This window comes from Aotus nancymaae, unplaced genomic scaffold (genome assembly GCF_030222135.1).
Source record: "Aotus nancymaae isolate 86718 unplaced genomic scaffold, 86718_ANA_hifiasm-v0.15.2.pri h1tg000020l, whole genome shotgun sequence".
NCBI classification, from domain to species: domain Eukaryota; kingdom Metazoa; phylum Chordata; class Mammalia; order Primates; family Aotidae; genus Aotus; species Aotus nancymaae.
This window is the reverse complement of record NW_026988432.1, coordinates 19,956,342-19,972,094: the sequence shown is the minus strand read 5'-3', so window position 1 is coordinate 19,972,094 and position 15,753 is coordinate 19,956,342. Positions and strand designations below refer to the sequence as shown.

General features: G+C 43.4%; 1 protein-coding gene across 3 annotated transcripts in view; it reads right to left on the bottom strand.

The window, feature by feature from the left end:
* Nucleotides 1-15,753, bottom strand: part of ATP8B1 (ATPase phospholipid transporting 8B1) — a 145,549-nt gene that overhangs the window by 58,978 nt on the left and 70,818 nt on the right. For 2 of the 3 annotated variants that reach the window (XM_064379101.1, XM_064379103.1), the window contains exon 2: nucleotides 12,386-12,588. In XM_064379101.1, the coding sequence (XP_064235171.1) occupies nucleotides 12,386-12,566 (181 nt within the window). In that variant the 5' untranslated portion in view covers nucleotides 12,567-12,588. Of the gene's footprint in view, nucleotides 1-12,385; nucleotides 12,592-15,753 lie in introns of all 3 variants that reach the window. The other variant, XM_064379100.1, reaches the window with a different exon arrangement.

Genomic DNA, 15,753 nt, shown 5'->3' with positions numbered 1-15,753 from the left:
TAGAATGGAAATACTGACAAAGAAAAGAGAAGAAATAAGAAATGTACCAGCAAAAAATATACCTTCACCATATGGCCCTTTAGCTAAAAGTTACAAAGCTAACAAGGATGTGCCATCAAAACCATCCATGTACGTGTATAGACACGATTTTAACAGCTGCCAGTGACATGTGGCTCAAAGTCACCCTGAGTCTACTAAATGGTTGTGTTGTCAATATATTTAAATATGGCTACGTGCTCTCCAGAGTGTTCCCACAATCACCACATCCTTTGATCACTGCCATCTGGAAGAAGAGATGAGTACAGCCCTCCCCTCGCCCTCTCTGTGCTGGCTCCGAATGCTTGCTTACAACTAAGAAGCCACACTGGTTGGTACACACTGCAGCAAACAAGGAAAATAAAAAGATAAAAAGCCTAACATCAAAAAGAAAAAAAAAACAACAGAAACAATGAAAGAGAGAAGGGGTAAAGGACATGAATAGACAGTTTATACAAAGGGAAATTCAAATGGCTTTTTTTTTTTTTTTGAGATGGAGTCTTGCTGCTGTCTCCCAGGCTGGAGTGGTGCAATGATGCAATCTCGGCTCACTGCAACCTCTGTCTTCCGGGTTCAAGAGTTTCTCCTGCCTCAGTCTCTTGAGTAACTGGGATTACAGGGGCCCACCACCATGCTTGGCTAATTTTTGTATTTTTAGTAGAGACAGGGTTTCACCATGTTGGCCAGGCGGATGTCGAACTCTGACCTCAGGTGATCCACCCACCTCAGCCTGCCAAAGTGTTGGGATAACAGGCATGAGCCACCAAGCCCGGCCTCAAATGGCTCTGAAACATATGAGAAGATACTCGGGTTCCTAAAAGAGAAATGCAATTCTTCACTGAGATAGTTTTTATCCTATAATAGCAAAATATTGGCACATAGTAAAGAATGGGATGACATTTTGGGTTGAAAAGAGAGCAGAGAAACAGACACTCCAAGATAGGCTTTATAGAGGGCAATTTGGCCATATCTCAAAATTTATCACACACATGCACTGACCGAACAATTGCACTTCTAGGAAATATCCCCCATGTCCATACTGCAGGGCTATTCAATGCAGCCCTGTTTATCAGAAAGACTAGAAACCGCCCACCTCGGCCTCCCAAAGTGCTGGAATTACAGGCGTGAGCCATCGCACCCAGCCTGGAAAGATATTCTTGAATTGCCAGTGCTACCCCTCCCTCAACCCAGCACCAACTGCGTGGCACGGAGAGAGGATCTGTGCGCTTTGGAGAGAGACAGTGCAGCAATTGTGAGGCTTTGCATTGAACTCAGTGCTACCCTATGACAGAGAGAAGAAAGCAAAACCAGGCTGAACTCAGCTGATGGAAGACCACAGAGGGAGAATTTAGACCAGCCCTAGCCAGAGGGGAATTGCCTGTCTCTTGGTCAGAACTTGAGTTCTGGTAAGCCTCATCACCGAGGGACAAAGTGCTCTGGGGCTCTAAATAAACTTGAAAGGCAGTATAGGCCACATCAACTACAACTCTGAGGCAAGCCCTAGTGCTGAGATGGACTCGAAGCCAATTGACTCGGCAGGCTCATGACCTACTGAGACACCAGCCAGAGCAGCTAATGGAATGCTTGTGCCACCCCTCCCCGCCAACCCCATACGGCACAGCTCACTGCTCCAAAAGAGACCTCTTCCTTCTGCTTGAGGAGATGAGAGGGAAGAGTAAAGAGAACTTTGTCTTGCATCTTGGATAACAGCTCAGGGACAGTAGGATAGGGCACCAGGCAGAGTCATGAGGCTATTTCAGGCCCTCACTCCCAGAGAACATTACTAGACACATCCTGGATCAGAAGGAAACCTGCTGCCTTGCAGGACAAGGACCCAGCTCTGGCAGGATCCTTCACCTGCTGATGAAAGAGCCCTTGAGCCCTGAATAATCAGTAATGATACCCAGTTAACATCCACGGCTGCAAGCCTTAATTGAGGCTGAGATGTTCTGGGTTTAGGTGTGACCCTGCACATGCCCAGCTGTGGTGGCCATGGTGAGAGATTCCTTCTGCTTGAAAAAAGCAGAAAGAAAAGTAAAGGGTACTTTGTATTGCACGTTATTTATTTATTTTCAGAGACAGAGTCTCGCTACGTTGCCCAGACTGGAGTGCAATGGTGCGATCTCAGCTCACTACAACCTCTGCCTCCAGGATTTGAGTAATTCTCATGCCTCTGCCTCCTGAGTAGCTTGGATTACAGACATGCACAACCATGCCCAGCTTTTTTTTATTTTTAGTAGAGACAGGGTTTTACCATGTTGGCCAGGCTGATCTCAAACTCCTGGCCTCAAGTGATCTGCTCACATCAGCCTCCCAAAGTTCTGGGATTACAGGCATGAGCCACTTCACCCAGCCTGTTTTGCACTTTAGTGGGGTAAAGCAACAAACAGGCTCTTGGGGTCCCTGAGTCCAGGCCTTAGATTATTGGATTACATCTCTGGACTTGCTTTTTGTCAGAGGGAAACCCACTGCCCTGAAGGGTGACTAAAAGCATTTGCCACAAGCTGACCAAAGAGACTGTAGGCCTTTACTGAACATCCACAGTAACCTGGTAGCACTCTTCATGGGCCTGTGGTGGTGGTGGACACGGGGAGAGCTTGTGGAACGAGGAGGGAAGAGTGGGAAGGACTGGCTAATGGTTTGAGTGCCACCTCAGCCACAGTAGAATAGATAGAACACCAGGTAGATTTCTAAGGTTTTGGACTCCAGTCCCTGGCTCCCAGATGGCATCTCTGAACCTGGCTGCAGCCTGGAGGAGTTCACTGCCTTGAAGGTAGCCTGGCTGGATTCACAACCTGCTTATTGCAGAGCCCCAGAGCCTTGAGTGAACATAGGCAGTAGCCAGATCATGGTTACAGAGGGCCGTGGTGAGACCCAGGTCTGACCCAGTACATTCACTAGAGAATACTACCAAGCATTTAAAGAAGAACTAATACCAACCCTACTCAATCTATTCTAAAAAATACAGAAGGAGGAAACACTTCCAAACTTATTCTACGAGATCAGTATTACCCTGTTACCGAAACCAGACAAAGACACATCCAAAAAAACAAAATAAAACAAAACAAAACTCTACAGGCCAATACCATTGATGAATTATTGATGCAAAAATTCTCAACAACATACTAGAAAATTGAATTCAGTACCACATTAAAAAGATCATTCATCATTCATCATCCCACCACAAGTGGGATTTATCCCAGGAATGCAAGGATGGTTCAACACACACAAATCAATTAATGTGATATGTCATATCAACAGAATGAAGGGCAAAAACCATATGATCATTTCAATTGATGCTGAAAAAAGCTGATACAATTCATCACCCCTTCATGATAAAAATCCTCAAAAAACTGGATATAGAAGGAACATACCTCAATATAATAAAAGCCATATATGACAGACCCATAGCTAGCACTGAACTAAATGGGGAAAAACTAAAAGCCTTTCCTCTTAGATTTGGAAAATGACAAGGATGCCCATTTTCCCCAGAAGTCCTAGCTAGAGCAATCAGACAAGAAAAAAGAAATAAAAGGCATCTAAATTGGAAAGGAATAAGTCAAATTATCCTTGTTTACAGATGCTATGATCCTATATTTGGAAAAATCTAAAGACTGCACCAAAAAAACTATTAGAACTGATAAACAAATTCAGTAAGGTTGCAAGATACAAAATCAATGTATAGAAATCAACAGCCTTTCTATATGCCAATGGCAGACAATCTGAAAAAGAAATCAAGAAAGTAATCCCATTTGCAATAGCTATGAATAAAATACCTAAGAATTAAGTTTACCAAAGAAGTAAAGATCTCTATAATGAAAACTATAAATTGATTGCACTGATGCAAGAAACTAAAGAGGAAACTGGAAAAATGGAATAATATTCCATGCTTATGAGTAGGAATATTGTTAAAATGTCCATACTACACAAAGCAATCTACAGATTCAATGCAATCTCTATGAAAATACCAATGACAGTCTTCACAGAAATAGAAAAAATAATCCTAAAATTTGTATAGGAATCACAAAAGACCCAGAATGGCCACAGCTAATCTAAGCCAAAAGAACAGAATTGGAGAAATCACATTACCTGACTTCAAATTATATGACAGAGGTATAGTGACCAAAATGACATGGTATTGGCATAAAAACAGACATTTAGATCAATAGAACAGGATAGAGAACTCAGAGATAAATGAGTCCCTCAGTGAACTCATTTTCAACAAAGGTGTCAAGAACATACATTGGGGAAGGTAAGTCTATTCAATAAATGGCACAGGGAAAACTGCATATTTACATGTAGATGACTGAAAGTAGACTCCATCTCTTGCCATATGCAAAAATCAAATCAAAATGGATTAAAGACTTAAATCTAAGACCACAAACCATGAAACTACTCCAATAAAACCCTGGGAAAGGCTGGACATGGTGGCTTATGCCTATAATCCCAGCACTTTGGGAGGTTGAGGTGGGTGATCACTTGAGGTCAGGAGATTGAGACCATCCTGGCCAACATGGTGAAACCTTGTCTCTACTAAAATACAAAAAATTATCCAGGCATGGTGGCATATGCCTGTAGTCCCAGCTACTTGAGGTTGAGGCAGGGGAATCGCTTAAACCTGGGAGGCGGAGGTTGCAGTAAGCTGAGATTGCGCCACTGCACTCCAGCCTGGTGACACAGCAAGACTCCATCTTAAAAGACAAGACCAGACCAGACCAGACCTGACCAGACTGGGGAAACTCTCCAGGACACTAAACTGATTTCTTGAGTTCCACAAGCACAGGCAACTAAAGCAAAAATGGACAAATGAGATCTCAAGTTAAAAGGCTTCTGCAAAACAAAGGAAACAATCAACAAAGTAAAGAGACAACTCACAGAATAGGAGAAAATATTCAGGCCACTGAATTTATTTCTCATCCCAGAACCCCTCTATATCCACAGGGGCTGGATCCAGGCACCTAGAGCATTTGTAAAAATTCCACAAGTGGTTCTGATGTACAGGCAGGACTGAGAACCTCCAGTTAGTGCAAGGGAGAGGGTCTTCCTATAGTGACATCTATCATCAAAAATCTATTTTCGAACTTGGGCTGCAAAGTAGCAGGAAGAAAACCAACAGCTGAGTTACGTCTCCATGAGCAAGAGATTCTTATCCAAGGATTAATCATAAGTTACATGACTGGAAAGCAAATCCTCTAAAATGAGCATGTTGCCCAAGGTCTTAAAAATAAATAGGATAGGCCAGGCATAGTGGCTCTCACTTGTAATCCCAGCACTTTGGGAGGCCAAGGCAGGTGGATCACCTTAAATTAGGAGTTCGAGACCACCCTGGCCAACATGCAAAACTCCTTCCCTACTGAAAACACAAAAATTAGCTGGGTGTGATTGCGGGTGCTGGTAATCCCAGCTACTTGGGAGGCTGAGGCAGGAGAATTGCTTGAACCCGGGAGGCGGAGGTTACAGTGAGCCGAGATTGCACCACTGCACTCCAGCCTGGACAATAAGAGAGAGACTCTGTGTCCAAAAAAATAAAAATAAAATAAAATGAGGCAGCACAGTATCACCACTCTTCCCCATCAGTAATCCCTCAGTGCAGGAACACTCCTCACCTAGCAACCTTACAAGCATCAGTTACTCTGGTGTCCTTAGGCTGTGGAGGAGAATGGCAATTTACAATGGATCAGAGAAAGAAAGAAAATAAGTAGCCAAAGTAGACTCCCATGAGGTATGTGTCAAACGTGGAAAATGCATCTTATTACATTGAACAGCCCCTGCAACACTTTTCACAGATTCCCTAGGATATCCTAGGATTGACATGTTTCAATGAGCCATCTTTATCTATGTTTTGGTTCCAACGAAATATGAATTCATAGATACTCTAAAGACCCCACATTCTTAATTCCAGATTCTTTTATGAAGATACCACTTTAAGACTGGGCGGTGTGGTTCACGCCTGTAATCCCAGGACTTTGGGAGGCCAAGGCAGGCAGATCATGATGTCAAGAGATTGAGACCATCCTGGCCAACATGGTGAAACCCCATCTTTACTAAAAATACAAAAAATTAGTTAGGTGTGGTGACAGGTGCCTGAAATCCTAGGTACTCGGGAGGCTGAGAAAGGAGAATTGCTTGAACCCAGGAGTTGGAGGTTGCAGTGAGCCAAGATTGTGCCACTGCACTCCAGCCTGGTGACACGGTGAGACTCTGTCTCAAAAAAAAAAAAAAAAAAAAAAAAAGATATCACTTTTATCAAGTACACAGGTAAGCTTGTTTCACTGATACCACATCCCATCTGAAACTCTGCCAAGAAAGGGAAGAATTTCCTCTAAGTGTCCTGATGCTCTTGTGGCGATACCTTTAAACCTGAACTACTAAGTATTTCACCTGAAGTATTCTTAACCAATGATCATTTTGCCCTGGAACAGAATTCTGCACAAAATTCTGAATTAGAAAAGACTTTTTAGAGAAACGCAGCTTTATGTTTTCAAGTATAGAGAAAAAACCAAAGCAGCCAAGGAAAAAGTCATTGGCACTTCCTCTAACGGCCAGATGGAGGTGAATGCCTAGCCTACCAGCTGTTTAGAAGCATATCTTTCTTAAAATTATTATTATTTTTGAGATGGAGTTCCACTCTTTTTGCCTAGACTGGAGTGCAATGGCACAATCTCAGCTCACTACAACCTCTGCCTCCCCGGTTCAAGTGATTCTCCTGCCTCAGCCTCCCAAGTAGCTGGAACTACTGGTGCACACCACCATGCCCAGCTAATTTTTGTATTTTTGGTAGAGGCAGGTTTTCACCTTGTTGGCCAGGATGATCTCAAACTCCTGACCTCAAGTGATCTGCCAGTCTCAGCCTCCCAAAGTGCTGGGATTACAGGCATGAGCCACTGCACCTGGCCCACAGGCACACCTTCAAGGCACCCAGAACCTGCTCTGTGAGTGGCTGAACATCCACACATGATCTTATTTGGTTCCTATTGGCTCATGGTCATATTTGGCTTTGTATTTACTTATTTATAGATGGCAGGTCACTATGTTGCCCAGACCAGCCCCAAATTCCTGAGCTCCAGCCATCCTCTTGTCTCTGCCTCCCAAGAAGCTGGGACTATAGGCTGGCTTTAAAAAACACAAAACGAAAACAAAGATTAATGACACTGAAGCCTCTGTCTGAATCATCTCCATTTCCAAAGTTGTAGAATCAGATTATTCAGGCTGGGAGTAATCCCAGCACTGGGAGGCTGAGGCAGGTAGATCACGAGGTCAGGAGTTCAAGACCAGCCTGACTAACATGGTAAAACCCGAAAAAATACGAAAATTAGCCAGGTGTGGTGGTGCATGCCTGTAGTCCCAGCTACTTGGGAGGCTGAGGTAGGAGAATCACTTGAAGCCGGGAGGCGGAGGCTGCAGTGAGTTGAGATTGTGCCACTGTACTCCAGCCTGGGTGACAAGAGCGAGACTCCATCTCAAGAGAAAGAAGACACTTTGAGAGGCTGAGGTGGGCAGATCATGAGGTCAGGAGATTGAGACCATCCTGGCCAACATGGTGAAACTCCATCTCTACTAAAAATACCAAAAAAAATTAGCAGGCATGGTGGCACGGGCCTGTAATCCCAGCTACTTGGGAGGCTGAGGCAGGAGAGTCACTTGAACCAAGGAATTGGAGGTTGCAGTGAGCCGAGATCACACCACTGCACTACAGCCTGGCAACAGAGCAAGACTACGCCTCAAAAAAAAAAAAAAACAGAATCAGGTTATTTCGTTTTAATATATAGTAGTCACCTGTCTTTGTTAACCTCACAGGCACAGGATATATACAAACTGAGCAAGCGTATAGCCCCAGGAAGTCCAGGTATGCTGGGTGGCTGTGCTGTGGTGTCATGGTGAAAACCCATCTCTACTAAAAATTAGCCAGGCATGGTGGTATGTGCCTGTAATCCCAGTTACTCAGGAGGCTGAGGCATGAGAATTACTTACGCTTGGGAGACAGAGGTTGCAGTGATGTACTGTAGCCTGGATGACAGAGGGAGATTGACTCAAAAAAAGAAAGAAAAGAAAAAGAAAAGCAAGCAAGAAAGAAAATGGGTTTCCAGGTTGGTCATGAGAACAAGGGGCAGGACGGCAGCCCGAGACGGAAAGCAGGATTCAGGTAGGAGCTGCTGTAGAAATCAGAACCTGTGAGGGCATCTGTCAGCCAGCAGAGCTGGAGGGTGGGGCAGTTAATGGAAAAGGAATATTGCAAGGAGGACGAGGCAGCGATCTTACTCCACTCCCAGGCTCAGGAGAGCGAGTCAATCTGCACCCATCCAGAAACCCTCTCCAGAGCACGTATTTGTTCCCAAGGACTTCATCTCTGAGCTAATTCCAGACTGACAGAGAATTACCTACGGGGTTGGTCTGGGGCACCAGGATCATGAGATGGTAAGCCAATGAAGTTCAGCTGGTTTATTTAAAGCCCCAAACTTCTTGGATCCTTTTATGCTAGGGGACACAGCCTGAAGCTCCAGAGGGGGATGAACAATTCTGACTTACCAGTCTCAAGGGGCCACAGAATGTAAGTGTCCTGAAGCACGTGGCAAAACTAGTGTTTCCCAGAACACATACTGAAAAGTGTGCTCATCAGGAAACAAAGGTGCTCATCCCACAGCACTGAAAACATTCCCACTCATTTTTGAGAATCTTTGCTCAATCTTTTTTTTTTTTGAAACAAGAGTCTTGCTTGTTGTCCAGGGTGGAGTACAGTAGTGTGATCTCGGCTCACTGCAACCTCTGCCTCCCTGGTTCAAGCAATTCTCCTGCCTCAACCTCCTGAGTATCTGGGATTATAGGCCAGCACCACTATGCCTGGCTAATTTTTGTATTTTTAGTAGAGATGAGGTTTCACCATGTTGGTCTGGAACTCCTGACCTCGTGATCTGCCCACCTTGGCCTTCCAAAGTGCTGGGATTACAGGCGTGAGCCACTGCACCTGGAATCTTTGCTCAATCTTTAACACAAAGGGTAAAGTTACTTGATTTGAACCTGTGGGCTTATCTTTCTCCATGGTACATTGTAACAGCATGTTTGTGCCTGTCCTTCCTTCTCACAAAACACAATAAGGGTCCTTTGACTGAAAAGTACTCTGAATGGGTCTCTCAAAACACTTGTTTAACAGGAAAGCTCAGTTGGGCTGGGGCATTTCCTTTCTTTAAAAAAAAAAAGAAAGCAACTTTCTGTGTTACAATGATATCATCAAAGAAACGTTCAGGCCTCTTAGGCAGTGCTTTGCTGGAACGGGTACTGGTCCCTGGATTACTCAGCCTGGTACTACCTCAAAGGGTGACTCAGGCTCTGATGTCCTAAAGAACTGATCCTCTGAAGCAAATTATTTAAGATGTGAAATGTTAAGAAAGACAGATGATGATTAAAAAAAGAAAGAGAAGTTAGGGTGACACGGACCTTAATCGGGAAATTCCCCTAATGAGAATATCGTAGGAAAAGAAAGAGGAGGAAAGAGGGATGAAGGCAGGAAGGGAGGAAAGAGGGGAAGCTGATTGGCTGTGAGGGATGCTGGGCAGACGTGAAATGGGAGGAAAGAGGTCTAGCATTTACTGAGTATCATCTGTGTGCTTGGGAAGGGCACAGAGAGGTATTAGAACAAGAATTTTCGTAAAAAGTCACAGGCAATCATTTGACATGGGTTTTGAAAAGCAAGAACCACCCAAATCGCCCAGGAATATAAACCACCCTTTGAAAAGACTACGAAGATTCAAGACCAAACCTTTTTTTTTTTTTTTGAGATGGAGTTTCGCTCTGTTACCAAGGATGGAGTGCAGTAGCGGGATCTCAGTTCACTGCAACTTCCACTTTTCAGGTTCAAGCGATTTTCCTGCCTCACCCTCTCCAGTAGCTGGGATTATAGGTGTGTGCCACCATGCCTGGCTAATTTTTGTATTTTTAGCAGAGATGGGGTTTCACTATGTTGGCCAGGCTGGTCTCAAACTCCTGACCTCAGGTGACCCACTTGCCTCAGCTTCCCAAAGTGCTGGGATTTACAGGAGTGAGCCACCGTGCCCCGCCAAGACTGAGCTCCTTTAATGCCTGTGTGCCAAGGGTAGAAATCTGCAAAATATGCCTTGCAAACTAAATGATCAGGAAAGGACCCTCACCACCAGAATGGTCAGGCAGAGTTGGAAAAAAACAGAGGTGAGAGTTTCTATCCACTACATGCTTCTCTGACATTTCTGCAGGCACCCAATCCCGGTCCCTTTGCTATGTCTCGGACCACATGTCTGATGGCATGCCACCAAGCACCAAGAGCAAAGTTGACCCTTGACCCCCTGGAGCCAATACGCCTGCCACCCCAGATATCTACATTTGGTAGAGATTCCAAAACTGTGATAGGAGACTAAGCAGTGCAGCCGGGGGGAAGGAATGAGGAAGAAGCATGTTTTATTCACTGTTTGGGCGATCAACTAGAACTCCCTTGTAACTTGTCTGGCTGCTTCAGCTTTAGCCAGTTCACCCATATCCAGTCTGGACCTGTTATGACAGAGGCCACGTTCCTGTTCAGATTGGTGGGAATTCTTTTTTTTTTGAGACAGAGTTTCGCTCTTTGACCTCAGGTGATCAACCTGCCTCAGCCTCCCAAACTGCTGGGATTATAGGCGTGAGCCACCGTGCCTGGCAGGAATTCCATTTTAATTTTGGTCAAGTATCATGATTTTAGTACCTTCTGCTTCAGGGCAGAAGGCACTTAAGCTCAATCCTCAACAGCTTGAAATTACAACCAGAAACCCACTCTAAGGGGTAATGCATCTAAATGTTTGCTACGGAAAGGTAGGGGACAAACAACATACATGAGTCAAGGGCCTCCCCAAATTTGGGTGAGATGGGGCTCCCATGGGTACATGCACTCCCCACACTAGGACTCTCCCCACAGGGGAGATTCTGTCACCAGAACAGGAAGAATCATTGTAGAAATGGATTTCACGGCATGTCACTTTTTCTACAGGTGAAAATTGTTAGGAAAAAAAAATACCTCATTTAGGTAGCAGAACCCAAGAAGGAGAAACTAGAGGGCGGGGTTTGGCATGGGGGAAAAAGAGCCTAGAAAGCCTGCAAGGGCAGAATGACAGTAACAGAGACCTCGGGAAAACCAGCTAAAATTCGAGGCTACTCTAAGGCTGCAGGGAGGCGTGTCTAGAGAGCTGAAACCAGAACACCATGATAATGACTTCTGTGAATGTGACACTAAGGTTATTCAGCTGGAACTTGAGGGACCACTATGATATCAGCCTGATATCAAATCTGGGGTCCAGAGAGAAGAGTCTTAGCTTGCTCATGGAGAAGAGCTACAAGTGCAGCCCACATCTGTTTGCCAGGGTGGGAGAACCAGTAGGAGATGAAATAGAAAAGCCACAAAGGAAGAGGGGTCATGGTAAAAGCAAGGCAAGCTTTACTGCACTCAGTGATGGATTGTCTATGGCCATTTACACACAATATTAGCAGAGACCATGTGGTCCACAAAGCCTAAAATGTTTGCTTGCTGGCCCTTTACAGAAAAAGGTTGCTGGCCTTGGTCTAGAACCTGCCTGTGACGACCCTGAACAGACCTGGCCTGACCCTGAACAGACCTCCCCGCCGACACACACACACACATACAAAGGGTGGTTATTTATATAACTTATACCGACAATTTAACAATACTAATAGTTAACATCCAAAGATTGATCAATATGCATCCTGTGAAGATTTCTGGGTGCGGTAACATGCAGATTCTTGCACATGTAACTCTGTTTTGAGACTATATACGCTGGCTAGGCATTGTAGCTCACACCTGTAATGCCAGCAGTTTGAGAGCCAAGATGAGCAGATCCCTTGAGCCCAGGAGTTTGAGACCAGCCTGGGCAACATAGGAAATATCTTCTACACACACACACACACACCCCCCACATAAGCTGGATATGTTGGTGTATGCCTGTAGTCCCAGCTACTGGGGAGGTTGAGGTAGGAGGGATTGTTTGAGTCAAGGAGATCAAGGCTGCAATGAGCCAAGTTCACACCACTGCACTCCATCAGGGAGACACACTGACACCGTGTCTCTCAAAAAAAAGAATATACACACTAACAAAGATCTTAATGTATTTTCTCTGCAGAACTTGTCAGATATGCTTTCCCAGCCCTTCGTACTAAGGACAATGGGTGCTTGTCCAGGCCCATTCACCATTCTCTCAGTCACATCCTAGGAAGAGATCAGAGAAGATTCCCTGCTAGACCACACAAAATGGACTGATTTGATCATCTTTGGCACGTGTGGCCACGACCCCCATGAAGATTTCTAAGTGACTTTGTCACCAGGACTTCCTGTGGTTACCTTTTCTGACCGGCTCCCGGTTCTCCTCTGCTTCCTTGTTGACTCGATTTTGTTCTGGTTCAACAGCAGGCCCCTGGTCATCAAGTTCATCTTCTGTTTCATCATCACTGTAGGGAACCACTTCATCATTAGGCTGAAAATCCTCATCAAATGTCGTTTCTGAGTCTCTTTCTGTACTCATTCTGCTGGCAAATTGGAACTACCTGCTTGAAAGGAAAGAGAAACCAGAGTGAATTATGATGACTCTTGCCCAGTTTTTCGTTGAATCCTGCCTACATCCTGTTACAATGCTCTTTTTACAGAACATTGTTTTACTAACATGTAAATACTCTGGAATAACACCCCAAATTCAACTTAAAATGCAAACAAGAACAAAACCATTCAGTATTGATGAAATGCTTGGGTAAGACTTTTTTAAAATATGTAGCTGCAAACCTTTTATTTTTAAACAACAGTATATATATTTTAAGGCAATATTTCAAATTAGGGGGTCTCTCCCCAATGAAATAAATTTAGTAGGTAACAATCAACATTAAAATGAAACAGACTACAAAATATCAGATTACAGCACATATAGTAAGAATAAGTACTGCTTGATAAAATAGTTTGACACATTCACACATTTATTTGCATTGTGGGTGTTAATAGAATTGAATTTCTTACTGTGGATTGCTGGCAAAGTTGAGAAACCACTGCTTTAAGATATCTGGTTTCTGCTAACGCTAACATTCTGAGCCTTTGTTCTGACACAACAGTTTGAATATAGCCTTAGATCTTCCAAGTTTACTGACTTCCCAGGAACACTCCTTAGCCTTTCTTCTTTTTTTTTTGAGATGCAGTTTTGCTCTTATTGCCCAGGCTGGAGTGCAATGGTGCGATCTTGGTTCATCGCCACCTCTGCCTCCCTACTTCAAGCGATTCTCCTGCCTCAGCCTCCCAAGTAGCTGGGATTATAGGCATGCACCACCATGCCTGGCTAATTTTTGTATTTTTAGTAGAGACAGGGTTTCTCCATGTTGGTCAGGCTGGTCTCCAACTCCTGACCTCAGGTGATCCGCCCTCCTTGGCTTCCCAAAGTGCTGGGATTACAGGCGTGAGCCACCTCGCCCAGGCTTACCTAGCCCTTCTATTTTCCCAACTACCACTGCCCAGTCTGTATCTGGAATTTGTGTTTGAGCATCTACCGAATAAGATGACTCTATACAAGTGAGAAGAACAACCTTAGTTATATTGATTTTAGGAAAATATTTACATGAATACCTCAGTTACAGACACACAGCCTGGCATTTACATAAGCATCACAGTGCCATGTAGTCAGTATTTTAATAATAGCAGTTCACATTTATTTTGTGTTAACTGCATGCCAAGCCTCACACTAAGCACTTTATAGACATGGGCTCATTGAAACTTCCCACACCACCATGATGAATAACAGTATTATTGTTATTCCTACTCAGCAGAGGAGAAAAATCAAAACATTGGAATACTAAATAACTTGCACAATAATTATTAAAAACTTAAGGCAAAAACAACTGCTTCACAAGGAGAGCTCTATGTTCTATTTTTTGCATTATGGTTTATGATAGATTTTAATTGGGTGAAAATTGCCTCAAGTAGAACTATATAGCTAATTGTGTGTTTGGCACCAAATCTTAGACCTCTAAAACAATTTTTATATTCACAAATGGACCCCTAGGAAAATTTCAGATATTTATATGAGGATTTTTTCCAAGCATTATGTAAAACAGTAAGAGCCAAAGCAAATTGTTGACTGTGTAAATAAATTGTGCCATTTCATATTATAGAATAATGTGCAACAATTTAGATGATCAGAAAAGTATCTGATGACATCACATTAGTGATGGCATTAAGTTACTAGATAAGTTATAAGCCGTATATATAGAATACACCATGTTATTCACACACATTTGTTCATTTTCCAAAATTTTAACAATTGACATACATTACTTTAATTTTTTTGAGATGAAGTCTTGCTCTGTTGCCTAGGTTGGAGTGCAGTGGTGGGATCTCAGCTCACTGCAAACTCTGCCTCCCGGGTTCAAGCAATTCTCCTGGCTCAGCCTCCTGAGTAGGTGGGATTACAGGTATGTACCACCACACCTGGCTAATTTTTGTATTTTCAGTAGAGACGGGGTTTCACCATGTTGGCCAGACTGGGACATACATTATTTTAAGTGAGCTGATACATGTAAAATGCTCAACTCCGTATATAGCCTGCATTAAGTACTCAATAAACATTAGCCATTAATTTTTCATATGCTTCTTGGTGATCTATGTTTTCTATTCATTTCCTTTGCCTACTTTTAAATGGTATTATCATTATTTTTAAATATTGCTGGCACTCATTATTGCAAAGAAAACTTGGATTCTATTGCATGATGCTGTACTGTGGCACAGTTCTAAAGAGCCATAGAGTCACAGATGCGAAGTTCCTAGCACTACTGGTTCTCAGCACCTCATGTCATTATCTTATGCCTTCAAAGACTATTCATTCCCCAAGTCCATAGTCTTTACCTCTGGCCTTAGCTTTTCAGTAGCAAACACAAGCTTTCCCGGCAGTACTTATAGTTTCATTGGTTATACTTATACTTTTCTGGCAGTACATACACTTTCATGGTTTATACTATTTTAAAATTATTTTTTATTAAATGGAGCTCAATTTTTTAAAAATCATCTTTTCTACTAACTCAGTATCACCATGTTAAATCTAAATTTCCCTACTAAGTTTTTTTCTCTTTTTTTCCCACATCCCTGGTTATTAATCCCTACTAAGTTTTTATTTTAAGTTTTAGGATACATGTGCAGAACATGCAGGTTTGTTACATAGATACACATGTGCCATGGTGGTTTGCTGCACCCATCAACCCATCAACTAGGTGTTAAGCCCCGCATGCATTAGGTATTTGTCCTAATGCTCTCCCTCCCCTTGCCCCCTACCTCCCGACAGACCCCAGTGTGTGATGTTCCCCTCCCTGGGTCCGTGTGTTCTCATTGTTCAACTCCTGCTTATGAGTGAGAACATGCAGTGCTTGGTTTTCTGTTTCTGTGCCAGTTTGCTGAGAATGATGGCTTCCAGCTTCATCCATGTCCCTGCAAAGAACATGAACTCGTTCTTTTTTATGGCTGCAGGTATTATTTGCTTTTGAGTTCCTTGTACATTCTGGATACTAGTCCCTAGTTGGATGAATAGTTTGCAAATAGTTTCTCCTATTCAACAGGAAACACTTCACTCTGTTGATTGCTTCCCTGGCTGTGTAGAAGCTTTTTAGTTTAATATACTGCTCCCTGTCTACTTTTGTGATGTTGTTGCCTTGCTTTTGAGGTCTTAGCCATAAAATCTTTGCCTA